The sequence below is a fragment of the Aricia agestis genome, chromosome 20 (genome assembly GCF_905147365.1).
Source record: "Aricia agestis chromosome 20, ilAriAges1.1, whole genome shotgun sequence".
Taxonomy (NCBI): Eukaryota; Metazoa; Arthropoda; class Insecta; order Lepidoptera; family Lycaenidae; genus Aricia; species Aricia agestis.
In genome coordinates, this window is record NC_056425.1 from 3,279,763 (window position 1) to 3,300,097 (window position 20,335).

Sequence of the window (20,335 nt, forward strand, 5' to 3'; positions counted from 1 at the left end):
AGACTTAACGCGTTAGGTCCCGCGTTAAGTCTCGATTAAAAAGGTTAATTTTTGACAGGGAGTCAATGACCGCTATCGCCAAGTTACGCCGAGTGAACCTTAGGCTTAGTCACAAATAATGAAATAAGGCACCCGAGAGATATGCTGTTGCCGCGGGCCGCCTAAACATTACGTTAAAAAAAAACAATTTTGATTTTGACACACAGTTTTGACAGTGACAACTGACTGATGGCAGATCTGAGCCATTGATAATTTTTCAATTCTTTTCGAGTGAACTTTCTAAGCTCACGGAGCGTTCGTGTAACGTAATTTAAATCCATAGTCATCGGCTTGGATTTAATTTTATTTTAGAATTTATAAAATAAAAGCCGAAGCAAAATGCCGCCTAAGTTCGATCCCAATGAAATTAAAATCGGTAATATATTTTATTTCGAGAAAATTTCATCCAACATAATGTGATTCGTGAGTGCTAAACTTATGTTTTATTTCTAGTAAACCTAAGATGTGTCGGTGGAGAAGTCGGTGCCACATCCTCCTTGGCTCCTAAAATCGGTCCTCTCGGTCTAGTGAGTATACCTAAATCCAAGTGTACCAAAACCTAACCTACAAATTTCGCGTGGCAGTCACTAGTTAGAGGCAATTTCAATTACAGCCTTCGTAACACAATTTATATTCGTGTAATAACCACTAATTCATAAAATATATACAGTGCATTTAATTATTGTTCTAATGGAGCGACATAGTCAATGTTGACTAAGGTCTAAGCTCCCAAAATAAAGAAAAAAGAATATACTTACAGTTAAAAACTATATATATACGATGAAAGCTGTAATTGGAAGAAAACGTAGTGGATTAACTTCTGCTCGTTGGTTGTGACGTGATGAATGATCTTGGGGGGTGCCTCCCTACCAGGCGCGTCCTTCCGGGTGGCGGATGGAAGGAACCCGTGACTCAGGATCCGGTCCCTGTCGCGGCTACTCCGAATGTCCAATAAGGAGTCGCGGACCAGGCCATTATATGACTGCCATGTGACTCTTATTCATTATAGTGGGACACTAATCTCAATTTGAGACAGGGTGACCCTTCGCTACATACTGCCAGGACCAGCGCTAGTTTGTATTCTAAACTTTGTACATGCCAAACTTCACAACTGATTTATATTCTTTGCTCTATAGTCGCCCAAAAAGGTTGGTGACGATATCGCCAAGGCCACCGGAGACTGGAAGGGTCTGAAGATTACCGTGCAGTTGATCGTACAGAACAGACAAGCACAGATCTCTGTCGTCCCATCTGCAGCTGCTTTGGTCATCAGAGCACTGAAAGAACCGCCACGTGACCGCAAGAAGCAAAAGAACAGTAAGTTTCTGTGTATTAATCAGAAAAGAAATGTGAAGGAGTGTTTTTATTGTGCATTAGAGATTATGCAGTGGGTACAAAGTTATTATAGGGTGAACATGACTAGCGATTGGACAGTAGTCAGTACTAGTCATTGGACAGAGCACAAAAACACTATATTATTAAGGTTGCTTTAAAAACCACCTGTTTTTCCTAAAAATCAGGCGTTCTATTACATTAAAAACAGGCAGTTTTTAAAGCAACCTTAATAAATATTGTGTTTTTATGCTCTGTCCAATTACTAGTACTGTCCAATGTACTAGTCATTTACCCTATATTTGGCATAATAATAAGCTGACAGTAAAAGCTGTAAGGAAAGAACTTGTCTTTTTTAATACCCGTCTAAGAGATGCAAATTGGACTGGATCTTACAATTAAATATTATTATTGTTCTAGTCCCCACCTAGTTTGAAAGGTCCCAAAATTTATTGCTTTATTTTTTTCTATTCCAGTCAAACACAATGGAAACATCACCTTAGAAGATGTCATTGGAATCGCCAAAATCATGAGGCCGAGATCTATGGCCCGACAACTGTCTGGCACAGTAAAGGAGATCCTAGGAACCGCACAGTCTGTTGGCTGCACCATCGACGGACGTCCCCCACATGATCTCATCGTGGACATCAACAACGGAACACTTACCATTGATGAATAAATTATGAGATCATACTATTCCCTTTTATTTATGTGGTTGTGTTGTACCTACACTAGAAGTTTAATTCACAAGGAAATATCCAACAAAAAAGGAAATATCCAACAAAATAGCAATACAAAATATTGGTTTAGAGCAGCTATCCCCAACCGACGGGTCACATCGGGGTCCGCCGCCTATCTGTGGCCCGCGTGATGTTACTATTTTGAAGTTCACGCCCACCGGCAAAATAATGTAGTCATCGTGAAAGACGAAATTTTTTCCACTTTTAAATCGTTAATTTTTACAGAACGTTATTTTTTAACCCTTAAAATTATTTGTTGCGGCCCGTGACACCAAGACATATTAATTGTGGCCGATATTTTTTACGAGAGAGCGCCGGTTATTATCGCAGACCAGTGTGTACGGTCGTTTGCGTCCTGATATAAACAAGAAAGTCATGACAGGCGGGAAAAAAAAAATAAGAGAAATTTATTAATTCGAGATAAAAATGTGCAAGGTGACAATATTTAAAATCGTTCTCTGTGATAATACAACGTTTAACAAAGAATTCTATTTAAGCTGAGGATTTGTACAGGCTAATCTCTGAATCCGCTGGACCGATTTCAATGAAATTTGGCATGGTGATGAAAAAAGTTCAATTAACTTAAAGTTAATGTTTACTTTGCTGTTTGTGGTTAGATTTTCAAAATTCTTTTTTGTTGTATAGTCTATACCCGAATATAGTTATATTTAGTAACCCGAATTTGATACCATGATTACAAAAACGGTGACTTGATATTGGTTTTCTCGGGATCGAGAGGTATCGACGGAACTCCTTTACAACAAAAACATTATAATAATTTTCACTTTTTAGGGTTAAAAACGGAAATAGCTAAGAACTTCATGTTCATTGTATATCCCAATATAAATCATGAAAAAATAGACTAGGCCTTTGTCCAGGTTATATAAAAAAAATACGTCATCTGTCATTCGTGACATTGCTATATTGAAATTTGACCAGTTGCAACTTGCAACCATTTTCAAAACAAATCTGCATTTTCAATGTCTGGGTATAAAATTTAAAACAATATAGATTTGTTTTTTCTTTTGGAGTGAAGAATATTATGTATATTGATTAATAAATATGTAATGTGATAAACTGGATTCATCATGATACGGATATTTCCATTGAGAATAACAATACGGGATACTTTTATTCTAATTCTACTTGTTATATTTAACACGATTCATGTAACGGATTTAGGTAAGAGATTCTACAGCTTCATTTACTATTGTACTTCATAATTTGGACTGAAGGAAACGGGGCACTATGGAAAAAAGACAAAATTTTTTCGTCAAAATTTGAACCCCCTATGACCACCCCTTTTTATTATACCAATCGATAGGGGGTGCCAAGGGATGCAAAAAAGCTTAGATAAACTTTTCTCAAAAATCAACCCCTGTCGAAAGAAAATTTTGCCTAATACGACATGGTTGGGTTAGGTTAGATGGCCAAGGCGAGAGCGTAGCGCAGCGAAGCTCCCGCCTTAGCCATCGCGGTTATTTTTTTGTGAACCACCCAGAAATAGGAGCCCCACGAAGCGGGGCTCCGTCGACTTTTACCCATAGTGCCCCATTTCCTTCAGGCCAACCCATAATTTAGAAACTAATAAAGCTAAACAATTTCAGCTAATAATGACATGGACTTGCAAAGTAAACAGAGTAAGCTGAAGGATGATTCAAACAAAAATAATTTCAACTTTAACAGCAATGAGGATTACTTTAAGAGCTGTCCTATAAACCAGGAGAATGTCTCTGACTGCGCCTCCCTGAATTACCCTTGTATTAACTGTTATAGAGCAGACATAGACTGTGTGTATGGTGCGCTATACAACTATACATGTGATGTGAAACCTAAAATTGTGTGTAACGTAAGTTACCTTATATGTTATTTAAATTTTTATTCATTATTCATTAAATAAACCAACTTTTACTTTTCTTCTAGATCCAAGCCACGTTAAAAGTAAAAAAAAAATAGTATATAAATAATTTTACTATGAAATTCACGTAGACTGATATAATATATCTATATTAATAGTATTAACACAAAAGGGTGTTAATCTATGTTACTTATTTACATTTTACTGCTGAAATACTAGAAGTCTGGGGATAGAACATAGGATACTCTTCATCACAGAAAAATTTCTTATGTGATAAAAAAGTTTTGGCTCACCAAAGTTGCAAGTTTCGTAAATTCCGTTAATAAGAAATTTCTCTACTTTTTCAGGGCTCAAAGACATTCAACAGAACAGCAATGTGCCGGTTTTGTTATCAGACAGACAAGTGGGAGCACAGATGTGAACAGAAGTCCAGCTGCAATTCACTCGCATCTCCAACAAAGTATTACCTGTAAGTTTCTTCCTCACTATTTTATACAGCCGTTGAAGATAAAAATAGAATAAAATTATTTTTTATAAATGATACCAATGATGCCTTACTGTAAGTCCAGCATTTTGTACAAAAATTTTAGTGAGCTCTCGGAAATTCTTTTCAAACATGTTTCTTGAAGTTTAATGTGGGCCCAATTTAATTAATTATGAATACATGTCTATTATGTAAATTGTGTACAACATTAAATGTTTTATTTATAGGACAAATTGCACAGTGTCTGATGATGTCATCTGCCTGGGCAAACGGAAGTTCCTAAAGAAAATAAAATGCTCCTGGACATCTGGAACAAGATGGGGCACAGCTCTTGTGCTAGCCCTGACCCTGGGTGGTTTCGGCGCCGACAGGTTCTACCTGGGACACTGGCAGGAGGGCATTGGAAAACTCTTCAGTTTCGGAGGCCTCGGAGTTTGGACGCTCGTTGATGCTCTTCTCATTGGCATCCATCATCTGGGACCGGCTGATGGATCCGTCTATATTTAGTTGTTGTAAGGCTTATTTATTTAAACTTAATGAATAGATGTTTAAAAATATACAAGCTTTTTAATAATAATTTTAATGTAGCATAGGATAGTAAAATTTAAAAACATATTATTTAATTATTGGTTACCACCACGTTACCACTTTCCACCTCTTCTTCTTTTGGCGTAAGCCTCCCCATTTAGGAGTTGCCAGCGTCAGAGTTGAGGCGAAAAATGTGAACAGTTATAACTTATAACGTAAACTGATTGCCATGCAGCGGGCACGGGTGATGACTTCATGCGACCATGCAAATACAAGATAAAATAATGAAACAGAAAAAACCAGAACAAGCAAATAAGTACAGCAAAATATTGTTTCTTAGCCTTATAAACATAAATACAATCTACTACTTTATCAATAATGAGATTAAATTGTCATAATGACATTGATTAGATATTGGAGACAAAATTTTCAGTTTGTATATTTTTGTTTTATAAATCTATTATAAATCCAGTGAAAATAATAATGGGCGACATAGACTTCTTCTTTTGCGATGCTTGGAAAAGGACGGACAATCGTAATATGAAGTGGTACCAACAAAACTTGATACCCACGTTACAGGCAGCCAAGAATAAGGGGGCTCGCGATATTGATAAATCGATCGAACTTGCTGAACAATTACTGAAGGTTGGTACAGACCATTGATTGTTACAGTCTGTGAATTGAACTGAGGAAGTGATACAGTCTAAACTCTAAGGCTGCGTCCCCATCAGACACGGCACGGCGCCGCTACCGTGTTACGGCATGACGCCGCCACCGTGATACGGTACGGCGCCGCACCGTGACACGGTGCCGTGTACGGTGCACCGCGCGCCCCTATTCTGGTGAAACTTCCGAACAAAATTTGTGTCCAAACTTAAACGAGGCATAATATGAAAATACATATCAAAGTCGCGTAATGCAAATATTGCCATGTGTACCGAGGAAATTTTATCTATAATAAATAATAGATAAAGTTTCCTCGGTTTCTTTTTAACCGACTTCAAAAAATATTTAATGATTCTTTTTCAATCTTCGTCTTAGTAACAACAAGAGAATAATTTTTTCGCGATCCATATCCATTATCCAGACAAGCACTCTCGCTCGAGCGCAAATATCGACTCAATAATGACGCACCGTACGCGGCACCGTGACACGGTGCGGCGCCGTACCGTATCACGGTGGCGGCGTCGTGCCGTGTCTGATGGGGACAGAGCCTAAGGGGTACTGGGGTACAGTCGAAGGCTTTCTCGTTCCGAGTTTTGCACACACTCGCGCGCATAGAGAAACTCGCGCGTGAGACGGCATGTGTGAGCGCCAGTGTCAAGAACGAAGCGCCTACGAGGCATTAGGTGAATAGAGGCTCTTTCAAACCACGAGTGCAATTTTACGGACTTATTAGTTATTACTCACCGCTACATGTCCCAATTCTATTTGGTATTTACTATTTACTTGAGGTACCAATTTTATAAGTCTGCACCCAGGAGGCCTACCACGAAACCGTTTTGAGACTCAAACAATCGAACAAGAATGCCGCGTCCTGCTCTAACAACGTCGTTTCGCGTATGTTAGAGCAGGACGCGGCTTTATTTACTATTTACTTGAGGTACCAATTTTATAAGTCTGCACCCAGGAGGCCTACCACGAAACCGTTTTGAGACTCAAACAATCGAACAAGAATGCCGCGTCCTGCTCTAACAACGTCGTTTCGCGTATGTTAGAGCAGGACGCGGCTTTCTCGTTCGATTGTTTGAGTCTCAAAACGGTTTGGTGGTACGGGCCCTGTTTCATCAAAATACGTATTACAGATTTACAATGAGCCAATGCCAACCGCCGTACCTCCCCCACCTTACGATTTCCAACAATGTGAGGACGCTAACTTTATGAAGCCAGTTGAGGCAGATGTGCTGAACCTTTTATATGGTAGCACGGAAAAATTTGCTGCGGAGAGATACTTGAATACCAGATACAAGAAGTCACCAGAAGAGAGGTGAAACATTATCGATAACTCTTTCAGTCTGTGTGCTATACAAAAGAGGCTAGTTAGTAGCTAGCTACATAAAATGGAACTACACGTCCGAGAAACTACGTGACACGGCATTGATGGGCCTACCACTACGGGCCAGGCCACAACACTGCGTAGCGGCGTCGTATCGCAAAAACAACATCGCACAGAAATGCGATGCATTGTCACAACGCAAAAATGTCATCGGAATTTCCACGATGCGTTCTGCGACGTCAGATTTTTACGATGCGACGCCGCAACGCACTGTTGTGGCCTGGCCCTATAGGATATGAAGCGTCGCGTTGCAGCGCTGTAGTTTTACGGTTTTTATGTTTTATGCTGCGTCCTTTTAGAATCCTTCATTGCTTATCACCCCAGGTTTAACTTCCGTCTCTGCTCGAACTGGGAGTACGGGTGGCGGCAGACTCGCACGACCCGCGAGCACCACGGCCGCTGTGCGATCATCCGCGACACCTTCTACCGTCGGGGCAACATGGCCCCCGACCCCCTACACTACTCACACCCCATGGGTGGAGAAATTGGTGTATGCAGCGAGTACTCTTGTAAATTCTAAACGAAGGAAGTCAACTGCTGGACAAAATAAACAAATATGCCAACACACAACAAATACTATGTATTGCAATAGTCTAATGCCTGGTATATACTGTAAGGCGCTTTGCAGACGAAGGGGCGGGGCTGGCCGGTCAGTTTCGGCGCGAACGATAGCACAACTATATAGACCGCGCCGCAGCTGCGCACAGGTGCCCGGCGGCGGGCACTGGCTGCTCGCATTAGATCACACAAACCAGTTTACATGCAGTAACGCAGACGGCGTGTGCTTTGTGTACGCGGCGCAGGCAGCCGCAGACATTGACGGGCGTACGCAGCGAAGTTCCCGCCCCGCCCCGTCGTCTGCAAAGCGCCTAATACTGCTATACAAAATACATGAAGATGCCAAGTGCGAACACACAAATATTTTGTATTGCAAGTCTCTGTTATACCTGTCGTGTCTCAAGCTCTCTCAGTCACAAACCACATCACTGCCTCGTTTCGATCACACTGATATTGATTAGACAAAGACGTTTTGTATTCTGAGGTATAAATTATAATATACAAAAAAAAACTTTGTGTTTTATACCAAAAAACATATATTTCATAGTTTATATTATTTACAATAATTCAACTTTTATTTACATATTAACAACAGTAAATGTACCTATACTGTAAGGCCACATCTCTGTTCATTGGAAATTACAAGTGACGATTTTCAATTAAAAATTACAACGAGTCCATTTACAACTTTAAATCGCGCGAGGGTCCATTACAGAAGTGCGATACGATATCACATCGTAAGCAGCTTAAATCTTGTACGACATATCGCCTTATTTAAACCTTATTTTTGTCTAAACCTATGATTGCAACTTATATACGAGGATGCAACTTCGCATTGCATTTCTGTATTTACCCTTTGGGCGAGGACAGGCGCATCAATGGACGGATCCCGCGGTGCTCCGGTCCTTTACATGGGCCTTCATTGGCCCTCTACACACTTTAAGACAGCTATACTCAACCTTTGGTCAGCCGGGACTTTATCAGTGGCCCTTGTAAATCGATAATTTTGACCAAGGTAATTTTTACCCCTAAAAAATTTTGGTTTGGCTCTCGACACCAAGTCTAAAACATGTTTGTGGCCCGTATGAAAAAGGTTGAGTACCGCTGTTTTAAGACCATGTGCACACATCCAAAACAACGTTCTGTACATTTGGGGCCCTCCTTATAATTTAAAACCCCGTGTAGGTATACCCTTTACACCACGAGACAAAAACTAATACACTAAAAATATTTAACAGATCCATCCATTGTAACGTCAGGGAATATAATAATCGTCTTTCTAACGAAAATATTTACCAATACAGAGCTTGTATGTTGCCGTCCTTATCTTTCGAGTGGCTCTTCCATGTATCAGATAAGGACAGCAATACCATCTATCGTCTATTTTCGTTAGTAAGGGGAAAACTATAATGATCAACTGTACAATTTGCACAAGCTTAAACAATTTTGTATAAGGCAGATTTACATTGAGTCAGTAACTGACATAAGTCCACTGCCATAGTGTAAATTGATTTCAACAGCCACTGACTCTGACTCAATGTAAATCTGCTTACACTATGCCAGTACCGGGTCAGCACTGACACGCCAGTGGACTGATGTCAGTTACTGACTCAATGTAAAACTGCCTTTAAACTTTCCATTTTAATTGTAAAATGGAATTTTCCATTTTAATTGTAAGTGACTATTGAGCCACCTATAGTAATTTTCTACATTTAAAATGAAATTTTGCTTAAGTGAGAACATCGTAATAAATAACATGAATCATGCAATAATCATTTTAAAATCGAAGGAAATACACAGAAAAATATTAAGTAAATCGTGTAAGCTTGGGCCAACTCAACAACATACGTAAACATGTTCGCTAACTAAATAAATATGAGACATATTATTTGTTCCTAGCCGGAGACTCTTGACATGTATGTACAATAATTTAGATCAGTCCATTAATGGTAAAACACTTCTATAACAACTTAAATATGCATGTTTGGATGAGTAAAATAGGTCCAGTTTTATTTTAGTCACATTGACAAACATTCTTGTTTTCTATTATTATAATTAGCAATATTACATGAATCAAATATGTATTAAAATTAATCAATGGTAGAAATGGTACACTTACTATAACTTCGATCAATTAAAATTTAATCAGTAAAAGGCCAAGTATCTTCACTACTAAAAATTAATTTATTTTAATGCTTTTACTAAAATAAAGAGACGTGCCTAGTTTCATAAAAAATAAATAACACTTATGTACGTTTTTTATAAGCAGTTTTTATAGTAGTCATACAATTTGATTTCGTAACATATTATTTTTGGGGCATTTACGCGTCATAGTGCAGGAGCCCTAGAACATTTTTTTATTACTATCAAGCAAATTTTTTGTGAGTAGGTACTCACAAAAAAATTAGCTTGATAGTAATAAAAAAAATGTTCTAGGGCTCCCGGACTATCACATTTAGGTAGAAAAATTATAAATAAAAATTCGCCGAAACTCGTTACTTTAAATTCTTAACATTACCCCATAGAAAAATTACGAATAGAAAGAAGAGTACTTCAATACTACTTTTGGTTCTTTTTTCAAAATTATTAGGTACATTTTTAGCATTATATAGGTAACGCTTTATAGTAAAACTTTCAAAAGTTTTTTCTTTTCGTGGACTTACTAAAGCCGAGCACGAAAGCGACAATACGCGGCAGCGACGCTATGCGACACAAAACGTTAGTCCTTGTGATTTGTTGTGTCGCGTCTCTACCGCGTGGTGTCTCGTAGTGCAGTCTCGCCTTAAGGTCTAGAGAGTGAAAACACAGCATCTTAATTTAAACTTTTTTCATGATTAATATCATAGAATAAAAATAAAATCAAAGATTGTGAATATGGTGATGCCTGAAGTTTTTAATCTTTTTTTTCCATTCGTAATTTTTCTACGATTCCCGTGTAAGTTTCGAAGTTTATTAAATAAATTGTTAGTGCAATCCATGGAACCTAACATTAACATAATATTTGATGTCTTCTCTCTCTCCGATAAGTTTAAATCTAAATAAAGAATGTGAAGTGTACATTCACAAACATGAAACTTTTTAATTTAAATTGCATACTTGTTACATTTTACTGTGTCAACACATTTTTTAAACAAGTATACACAAGGCTTTTTAATTACATCCAGATGGAAAAAAGTGAAAATTATCAATTTAGGGTGGGTTGCACCAACTTACTTTAACTATAACTTTAACTACAATGCAAAATGTCAAATCTTTGGTTAAAGTTAAAAATGGACGCCATCAAGACGCCATATTTAACCATAACCATAGAGCTCGACAAGGCTTTAAATGCACGTGGCGAAAAAAGGAACGCTGTCATCACACAAAAACGCCATTTTTGACAGTTTTCCTTTACCAGCAGCGCCCCCGCCCACGTTCTTATAAAGCCTTGTCGGACCAGCAACGTCTTCTGTCAAATTCTGTGGTCAAAGTTAAGGTTGAAGTTAAATTTGCCTTAACTATAACCATAACTTTAAATTTAACCACGCCTCTGGTGCAACCCAACCTTAGTGAATTATAGAAGTGGAGAAATTGTTACTCGAGAGTGCTATCAAGTCCTAATCAGAATTTGTGACAAATATACATAGAATTGACGATTTTGTTTTGGTTACAATTTTTAAAAGTGAATAATCATTGTCTTTGATATCATCGGCATTTATGTTAACAACCAATATAAATAATCAACACTGCCGGAAAGCCAGTGACACGTTAGTTACGAATAATATTACTATGTTTTGGAGTTGTGTACCGCAACTCCAAAACATAGTAAAAGGAGGGGAAGTAAGTTATCTTCATACAAAGGCACCGCGCGCGGCTTGTATGTGTGCGCCATAGTATCAATGCGTCGCCACGTACGGCACACAACAAAATCTCGGCGGTACCAGCCTAGTAAAACTGGTCGAGATTTTGTTGTGTGCCGTACGTGGCGACGCATTGATTCTATGGCGCACACATACAAGCCGCGCGCGGTGCCTTTGTATGAAGATAACTTACTTCCCCTCCTTTTACTATGTCCAAAATGTCTCATCCCAACATTTGAAACTGATAATAAACAGAAATATTCAACTTGGAAGTGGTAACTGAAATATATTGAGAACAATATTAAACGAGAGTTCATCATTATAATATTATGTGTCATAAACTGGATTATTTTGGTCAGAATTGGGATTTATGGTATTGCAGCTATCGCCTATTCCTATGAACGAGGATTCATAGCGCACTTCCCGCGTCAACCTAGTCACACGCTAGCCGTTTTTTACGCTACGGGGGCCATTTGCACACAAAACATTCAATGTTCGAAGTCCATAATGCGGAAATATATACCGTGCGACAACTTTAGGGGTCTTCACGGGCACCTTTGTAGTTATATCACAAATGGAGACAATCACTAAAAGGCAACGAACAGAACCTTGAGTGACTCCTCATTCCTCAGTGTGTTCTCAAGAGGAGTATCACGCTAGGAGATTACCTACAGAACTTCGAGTGACTCCTTAGGTCTCCGTTCTCAAAAGGATACAGGAGAATACTTGGTGACGTAATCTTGAACCCTGAGTGACTCCTAAGGTCTCTGTCTTCACAAGAATACAGGAGTAAACTGGGTGATAAGGTCTCTGTCACAAGGACTATACAGGAGTACCGCTATGCACCGTTGAACCTTGAGTGACTTAAGTGTTCTTACAGGTATATAAGAGTACCACTAGGAGGTATCCTTAGCCCCGCGAACCTTGATTGACACCTAAGGTATCAAGGACTATACAGGAGTGCCACTAGGCACCTTTATTTCCTCCTATGAGGTGTGCGAGGGGGGCGGCGGCGGCAGCGCGGGGGGCGGGCCGGTGGTCCACGTGATAAGCGCGTGCTGCGGCAGCTGCGTCGCCTGGAAGTGGTCCTTGAGGAGCGCCTGCGAGAAGTTGCAGTGCATCTGGTACGCCTCGTTCTCGCGCTCCGTGTCCCCCGCGAGCCGGTATAGGTCTGGAAACGATAACATACTAAGCGTCTAAACACACTAAGGCCCTTTTCATATGCATACGGTTGCGGCACGGTCGCCGTGCCGTACAAAGTATAAATGTATGAGCTACTTAGACAGCTTTAACATGGCACGGCTTAGTAGCGCATACATTTCTACTTTGTACGGCACGGCGAACGTGCCGCAACCGTATGCATGTGAAAAGGGCCTAAGTCGAAAAACGCGGCCGAAGTTCCTCATGATTACGGCTGCAATGTATTTTTAATTACCGATGACATAACATGCCGAAATAACGTCCTGTAACCCGTTATATTGTATGCATTTGACATTGCTGACGTATTCATGCGGAACTTCGGCCGCGTAACTTCGGCATGGTGTGTTTAGACACTTAGGCTGCGTTTCCATGAGAGATGCGTTGCGAGGAATGTGTTTTCAAGATCCAATAGCTTGCCATGACATCGCTCAGCGATGTCATGGCAAGCTCACGTGAATGAAGCGATTCTATTGGTTCACAAAAACACATCTCTGGTGGAAACGCAGCCTAAAACCCGGTGCGTGCGGTGCGGTTAAGTGGACGCTGTTGTGTGAGCTGGTATACAAGGCATGCCGTTGCGTGCGATGCCGATAAGTGGACACTTAAATTTAAGCGACTCAACAAAACTTGGTTGACTACCGAACCCTAATAAGCTAATTTTTGTATATTGATAGATTAATAGTTATATAATTTAAGAATAACATTGCCCTACAAATAGAACAATCCATATTTTAGGACCTGATAGTCCAAAGTATGAAATCCTTTCTATCTCTGTTAGCTACCACTTTCAAGATTTTTCGCACATAAGAATGTTGTTCGTCTTATCAAAATGAAGCTACTCACAAAAAATTAGCTTGATAGTAATATGTTCTAGGGCTCACATACTACATTACAGCTATAAACAAAATTGTGAGGAATTCCGATTTAAAAAGGGGCACCTCAAATTAGATTTAAATATGGCGGGCGAAATTACTTGCAAGTTTCATGTTCTCGCATTGGTCAATTTACGATATGAAAATTATGAGTCCGAACAATACAAGGACATCAAGAAAATGGCCGACCCACAATTCAAGATGGCCGCGCCTACCTTTCAAGATGGCGGACGCCCACAGCTGTACGTGCACGTCGGGTATTTTACTAGCGAGCTGCATGGCCGGCGTCACCATGTTCATGCTCTCGCGCGAGTTGTTGATGGACAAGAATATGTGGCCGAGTAGCACTAGCGAACACGACGTTAGCCGGTTTAGATCTTCAGCGTTCGCCATTTTGAGAGTTTCTCGGAGGTATCGTCTGAAAAGTTTCAGTAATTATAGCATGATGGCAAACGTTTATGACACTCTCTAGTCTATGGTATTTTATTCGAGACAAATCATTTCAAATATGAGTTTATAAATCTAGATTTACTCATAAATTATTTACTTATAACACAATTTTACATAAATCTGTAATATACCAATTATTTTATTATACATAACTATTAATTACTTTGTTTTTAATTTATATTCTTTTATTTATTACATTTATTATACATAACATATATACTAATATTTATTCAACAATCAGTAATGTTTAACTCACTTGGCTTCATTATATCTGGCCTGAAAGAACGCCTGCAGCCCCAGCACGTAATACGACGCCGCTCGCAGGCCGTGCGCGTACGGTGGTAGCGCTTCCGGTCGGACCTTGACAATAAACCATGAATTATAATATAATATTTAATGTTTATTTACATTGACACTTCATAACGGTCACTAAAATAGGCGAAATTTCTAAGAAAGGCCTACTGCTATTGCCATTTTCTTTCTATCTTTACTTTGAGAAAAGGAGATAGTGTTAAATGTGTGCGAGAGTAACAGCAATAGGTAGAAGAGTTATCAAAAGTTTCTGAACGACGATGAAGGTACTACATAATATATTAGTTCAAACGGATTTAAAAAATTACAACAAAGGAACGCCGGAATTCAGCGACAGTATTTTGAAAAGTTTTTCAACAATAAATATATTAATTATTATTCTATTTTATTTGAAACAATAATGAAAAAAAAGCAGCATTCGGTTTTTAATCTATCAACTCCAACTGGCCGCAATAACAATAGATTTCCAAGAAGCCGCGATCGAACGATTAATCAAGCATACATAGCTCACCTGTTCCATTAACTGTGCTAGATCATTGTCTCGTCTTTCTCTTAAATATACAATAGCCAGATTCAGCTTAGCGAACATCCATAGATCCCTCTCTTGTGACATCTGAAATTAAAATGATACGCTCATACAATAAAGTTATAACTAAAAGGAGAGGTATAATGTTTAAACAATAATAAAATTTGACAATATTGAGTACTAGATGACGCCCGCAACTCCGTTGCGCCAAAATTCGTATATCGCGCGGGAACCGTACATTTTTTTGGGATAAAAAGTATCCTACATCCTTACCCGGGACTCAAAGTATCTCTATACTGCACAAAACTGTTTGGACGTGAAAAGGTAACAAACACACTTTCGCATTTATAAATTAGTATGAATTCATAATTACTGTGTTGTAGTTCTTTTTTTATGAAATAAGGGGCCAACGAGCAAACGGGTCACCTGATGGAAAACAACATCCGTCACCCATGGACACTCATAGCATCAGAAGAGCTGCAGGTGCGTGGAATAGGGTAATGGGGGAGGGTAGGGAAGGGAATAGGGGAGTGTAGAGAAGGAAATAGGAGAGGGTAGGGAAGGGAAAACTGTAGGGGATTGGGGCTCCGGTAAACTCGGCGAAACACAGCGCAAGCGCTGTTTCACGCCGGATTTCTGTAAGCCCGTAGTATTTCTCCGGTCGAGCCGGCCCATTCATGTCGAAAAAAGGTCAAAAATGTTCTTATTAATTTGAAATGCGAGCTGTCGTCTGCGACTTGCGACGTGGCACTTACGTGTATCGCGGTGTGGAACTGCGCCTCTGCTGCCTCCATGCAGTTCATGGACATGGCGTATAGACCCAGCAGACAGTGCAGCTGCGGTGTATGCGCCGCCGCCGTCACACCTATAACATAAACGTTTTTACTGTGATAACGCATAACTATGATTACTTATTATGATTATATTCTAAAGGAATTTTGTCATGTTCATCACAGTTACACAAATAAGGGCGCCCGACCTTATTACGTAACTGTCATGATCATGAACTTCATTGCTTATTGCCATAATTTCAATTGTAGAACTTTGTACAAGTTAATTTAAAAAGTATAAACATCAAAATATTGAAATTACATTTTTTTATTGTGTTAAAAAGTTGAAACGTCAAAATTGCGACCATAACCAATGAAATGAATGTACATCATTAACTATGGGGACAGTTTCGCTGTAATCCATACAGTGTACCATCAAAGAAATTGATTCATAGCCCGGGCTCGCGCTAGCGGCCAGGCTGCGGCGGCCATCGAAAGTATGGTGTGGCCGCTTGACAGCGTGCGGCCAGGTGCGCGTGGTCTATGGCGGTTTCATACTAAAGTATCTATCTCGATGGCCGCAGCGGCCTGGCCGCCGCGGCTTGGCCGCTAGTGCGCGCCCGGGCATAGGATCAGTCGTATGGGTTTGACGTAACGCTAAACGCTAACGTTACTTAAGTCCTCCATCTACCTAGGAATCAACTTTTCTATTAGTACCATCGAAGCAATTGATTCATGTGCAGTAATTGGTAGACTTACGTCATTTAGCGGTAACATCATATTTGAATAGGTTATGCCACGTATGAAACCACGTTACAGTTTTATTTTCACAGAATAAGGTAGGTATGCATAAAAATCTTGTTTTTAACCCATCATTGTTCCAGACGTCAAATGTCATAGACAAATGACAATTGACAGCTTTTTCTTTTCTTTTTTTTTTTCTCCCAATGTTAGGCACGTCATGTTATAATAATTTTTATCTTGTAGCTCTTATTTTCTTTATTAATTTATTTAGTATTTAAGTATTTTTAATTTAATATTAAATATGTTCTTAGTTCCTAATGATATTGTCCACACTTTATTATTGTGAGGTCACTCATTGGTCCCAGCAGAAAATCAGTGCAGCAACTTGCTGCTTATGCTGAGCTGGGGTCCATTTTTGTGAGATCACACAATATAATGTAAATTAAGTACTGTACTGTGTCCTGGTTTTCTCGTCCTTTGTAAATGTTGTGTTGTGTGATGTACAAAATAAACTTTTCTTATTATTATTTGGTCGGACTGTGTCAATTCAATGTAATTCGTGATCTGTCTGGCTGGGATTGACGTAACACGACCAAACTACGTAGGTCCGCCATCTGCCTATGAATCAACTTGTCTGATAGTACATACCATCGGGCGCGATAGTCAGCAGGTGCGCGGCGCGCGCGATCTCGTGAAGCGCGTGGGCCTTCCCGCCGGCGACGAGGCGGCAGAGCGCCGCGTGCTCCACCAGCGCCATCCGCAGCCGCCACGCTAGCGCCGCCCCGCTCCGTGCCGCCACGCCGGTGCTTTCACCCTCGTCGCTCGCTGCAATCATGTTAATTGTAACTAGATGACGCCCGCAACTCCGTTGCGCAAAAATTTGTTTGTCACACGGGAACCGTAAATTCTTCCGGGATAAAAAGTATCCTATGTCCTTTCCCGGGACTCTAAGCATCTCTATATCAAAACCTTCCCTGAACTTCCACAAATATATCAATACTATATAAATAAAATAAATATACATTTTTAGTTCCATTCAGGCCCGAGCAAACCTTCGGCTTCGCCTAAAGTATGACTAAAATATAACAAAGAAGTATGTGGTCAATATTCAATGCTGAGCACGGCGGGACTTTATTTGTTGCCGAGTAGAAACCGAATGGTATCGCATTGTTCATGAAATTAAACTTAAAGAAAGCCCCAAAACCTAAACTATTATCATACTATTTCTATTATACTTATACTATCATATCCATAAAAATCAAAGTTTTATACATATATTGATTTTCTCACTATCTATCACATCACAATAGTATTACGTACACGTGAGTTTGTCTATCTGCGCCAGAGCCTTCTCTGTATACTTGTGTGCCTTGTCCATGTAGCCAGCTTGCGCTGAGTGCATTACGGTGACGAGGTATACCAGCACGTACAGCTGCTGCCGTGACAGCCACACAAACGACTCCCCAGCAGCACTGCCGCATACCGCTGGAATTGTTTTTTTTTAAACAGATTATTATTGGTCAGGCAGGCAGGCAATATGCCTTCGTTAGTATCTCTATAGAAGTTTAATGTATGTTATTGATGGGATACCATAATGGATCCCTGAGTGACATTTAATTTGCGACACCTTATATTTTAATGTCCAACTTTGGCAGTGAAATTGAGAAAAGTGTCTTGTCTTGGCACTACTCCTAATTTTTGTTGATTAAAGAAGTGATAAAAGTAAAACACACTGTCGTCATCTGGCCACGTTGGCGCCATGATAGTCTGGATGCTTTGCTGCAGTTGCTTGAGACACGGCTTCACACTCTTCACTTGACCAGCCATCAGATAATGACATACCTAAAAAGATCAGGAATGGTTATAATAATTTCAAAAGGCTCAGCAAAAAAAACAAAGAGATTCAATCTTAATTCAATGTTGTTAAATATAAAACAAGTGCCCAACAAATCACAAGCTAATGCCAAATTTTATTAACATCTGTCCAATGGTTTAGACTTGAAGAAGTAACAAACATACAAATTATAATATATAGGTATAATATATAAATATAAAGGCAAAAGTTAATACTTCTGCCTTTATAATATTTTGTAGTTTCAGTTGTTAGTTACAAGCAAAAAATAACTGTTTACCTGTAGTACTAGAAAGAAAACTTTCAAGTATTCTTTTTGATGTGGACTACCCGTCCATGTGTCAACCAAATGGCCGGCTTGGTTCAATAATGGTAACACTTCCTGAATTTTCTTATCAATTAATAGTAACTGAAAAAAAAAACATTTTCTTCAGTACAACTCTAGCTGGTGAGTCCATAGTATCTTAAATTTAGGTTCATTTACAATTTTTCAAAACTTGCTTTTATCCCTAATCAAATATTTTGCTGACTAAATGGATGGTAAAACTTTATAGATGAATAGAAAATTAATTTTGTAAACTACTTCCATTTGTTAATTGCATGTTACAAGTTAATAATCATTAGTAAGAAATCAGGATAAATGTCTTGTTTATTTTTATAATAACCATAATTATAGTTACAACACAATGACAGATTTAAAGACATCATAATTATGGTACAGCTTTGTATTACAAGGTTAGTCGTAGTAATAAAGTATACTTCTTACATTGTTTCATTTATCAGATCCGAACAAACATACTTCTTTAGCTATGGTCCTGTCAACACTAGCCCAATATAACTAGCAAGAACTGGGAATACTTATATTAATTTTGTATGAAGTTTGTAAGTGTTTTAGTAACCATACCTTTGGGTGTAAAACCACATAAACATACATTAAAAATATTGTGTGTCCTTTTCCAGGATTCATAGAATCTTCATATTATGTAATTTAATACAGTTCCAACAATTTTTATTTGAAGACTTTTGCTTTTATAATATTAGTATGAAGTATGAATAATTACTATCGGTAAACCGTAAATGCAAAATATTTAAACATGTTTCAACTCACCATTACCCTACTTAGTAAAAACAACACCCTCGTGTAAGCTGCATTGGATATCTGTGCGTAGTCAACACCTACACCAAGTAGGCTGCTGGCTACCTCATATTCTCTTTCCGTTGCATGAATTTGCTAAAAAAAGTTTGAGTTAATTAACCCATCGATCATGGAATAACGAGACACAATAGCTTATCTATTGTTATTGCGGCCGGATGCGGCCGCTTAGGGCTTCATGAATTAAATGAGAATACAGAGGAATGTCTGTATGTGTCTTTAAGGATACGCCTGTGAGCTAATATATCTACTGTCAATAAAACTGATTATTTGCTATGAATCACTGTTATAGAAGCAATAACAAATGATTCAAACATCTATAACATTTGCAATGAGTGAAAAATCACTGTAAAATACTTTTATTTGCAATAAATAATAATGATAAGGATAAAATTATACTTACTGCCAATTGGAATATTAATCTACAGTGCCAATAAACGCTGTGTTGTGATAACTCAATCGCCTTTCTGAGTATGGGTTTGGAGTGTGTCGGCTGGCCCTGCTGCTCGAACAGCTCTGCCAGGACACTCGCCGCCTCGAACTTAACATCATCGAACCCATTGATCGTCTGCGACAGGCACCACTGCAACACCAACACCGATTGACCCACTTCAAATCATTGTTTACATTCGAAAGGAAACTTTTTACATGCACTGCATCTCATTAAAACCCCGAGAATAAAATTACACAGGCAAAGACGAACGCTCGTTTCATACGACTGCCGACTCACGAATAGATTTTTAATTAATAACAAATAAAAAACTTACGCTCTGTTCCAAGTGGTTTCTCGCCAAGTCGATGTTTTTAGTGTGTGTCAAAAGGATATTACCGAGTTGTAAGTGGGTACGGGCCTCGACTCTTTGCGGAGGTTTGAAATTAAATACTGCTTGTAGACACTGAATGCAACTTTTTATGTCAGGAGGATTAGATGTACGGAAATGTTCCGCTAAACCCAGTAAAGAAATATACCAAGCGTCCTGCGTTGACGCCATTTTGACATTTCTGCTTGGAGGGAACGGTGT

General features: G+C 39.1%; 4 protein-coding genes across 4 annotated transcripts; 3 read left to right on the forward strand and 1 right to left on the reverse strand.

The window, feature by feature from the left end:
• Positions 1-252: 252 nt before the first annotated feature.
• LOC121737232 (60S ribosomal protein L12) lies at positions 253-2,064 on the forward strand. The gene is made up of 4 exons (XM_042128842.1): positions 253-415; positions 493-566; positions 1,176-1,356; positions 1,848-2,064. The coding sequence occupies exons 1-4, from the start codon at positions 379-381 to the stop codon at positions 2,048-2,050; spliced, it is 495 nt and encodes a 164-aa protein (XP_041984776.1). The 5' UTR covers positions 253-378; the 3' UTR covers positions 2,051-2,064.
• Positions 2,065-3,094: 1,030 nt separating this feature from the next.
• LOC121737228 (TM2 domain-containing protein almondex) lies at positions 3,095-5,010 on the forward strand. Its single transcript, XM_042128838.1, has 4 exons — positions 3,095-3,293; positions 3,719-3,960; positions 4,317-4,438; positions 4,681-5,010. Exons 1-4 carry the CDS (start codon positions 3,200-3,202, stop codon positions 4,958-4,960), a joined length of 738 nt encoding a protein of 245 aa, XP_041984772.1. The 5' UTR covers positions 3,095-3,199; the 3' UTR covers positions 4,961-5,010.
• A 393-nt stretch (positions 5,011-5,403) lies between these two features.
• Positions 5,404-7,634, forward strand: LOC121737231. The gene is made up of 3 exons (XM_042128841.1): positions 5,404-5,626; positions 6,787-6,968; positions 7,362-7,634. The coding sequence occupies exons 1-3, from the start codon at positions 5,465-5,467 to the stop codon at positions 7,555-7,557; spliced, it is 540 nt and encodes a 179-aa protein (XP_041984775.1). The 5' UTR covers positions 5,404-5,464; the 3' UTR covers positions 7,558-7,634.
• A 4,608-nt stretch (positions 7,635-12,242) lies between these two features.
• On the reverse strand, positions 12,243-20,335 carry LOC121737221 (MAU2 chromatid cohesion factor homolog). Its single transcript, XM_042128830.1, has 12 exons — positions 20,081-20,335; positions 19,717-19,896; positions 19,269-19,391; positions 18,441-18,569; positions 18,042-18,150; positions 17,629-17,793; positions 16,957-17,133; positions 15,550-15,659; positions 14,780-14,881; positions 14,213-14,316; positions 13,722-13,924; positions 12,243-12,605 (listed from the first exon to the last, which is right to left on the reverse strand). Exons 1-12 carry the CDS (start codon positions 20,303-20,305, stop codon positions 12,421-12,423), a joined length of 1,812 nt encoding a protein of 603 aa, XP_041984764.1. The 5' UTR covers positions 20,306-20,335; the 3' UTR covers positions 12,243-12,420.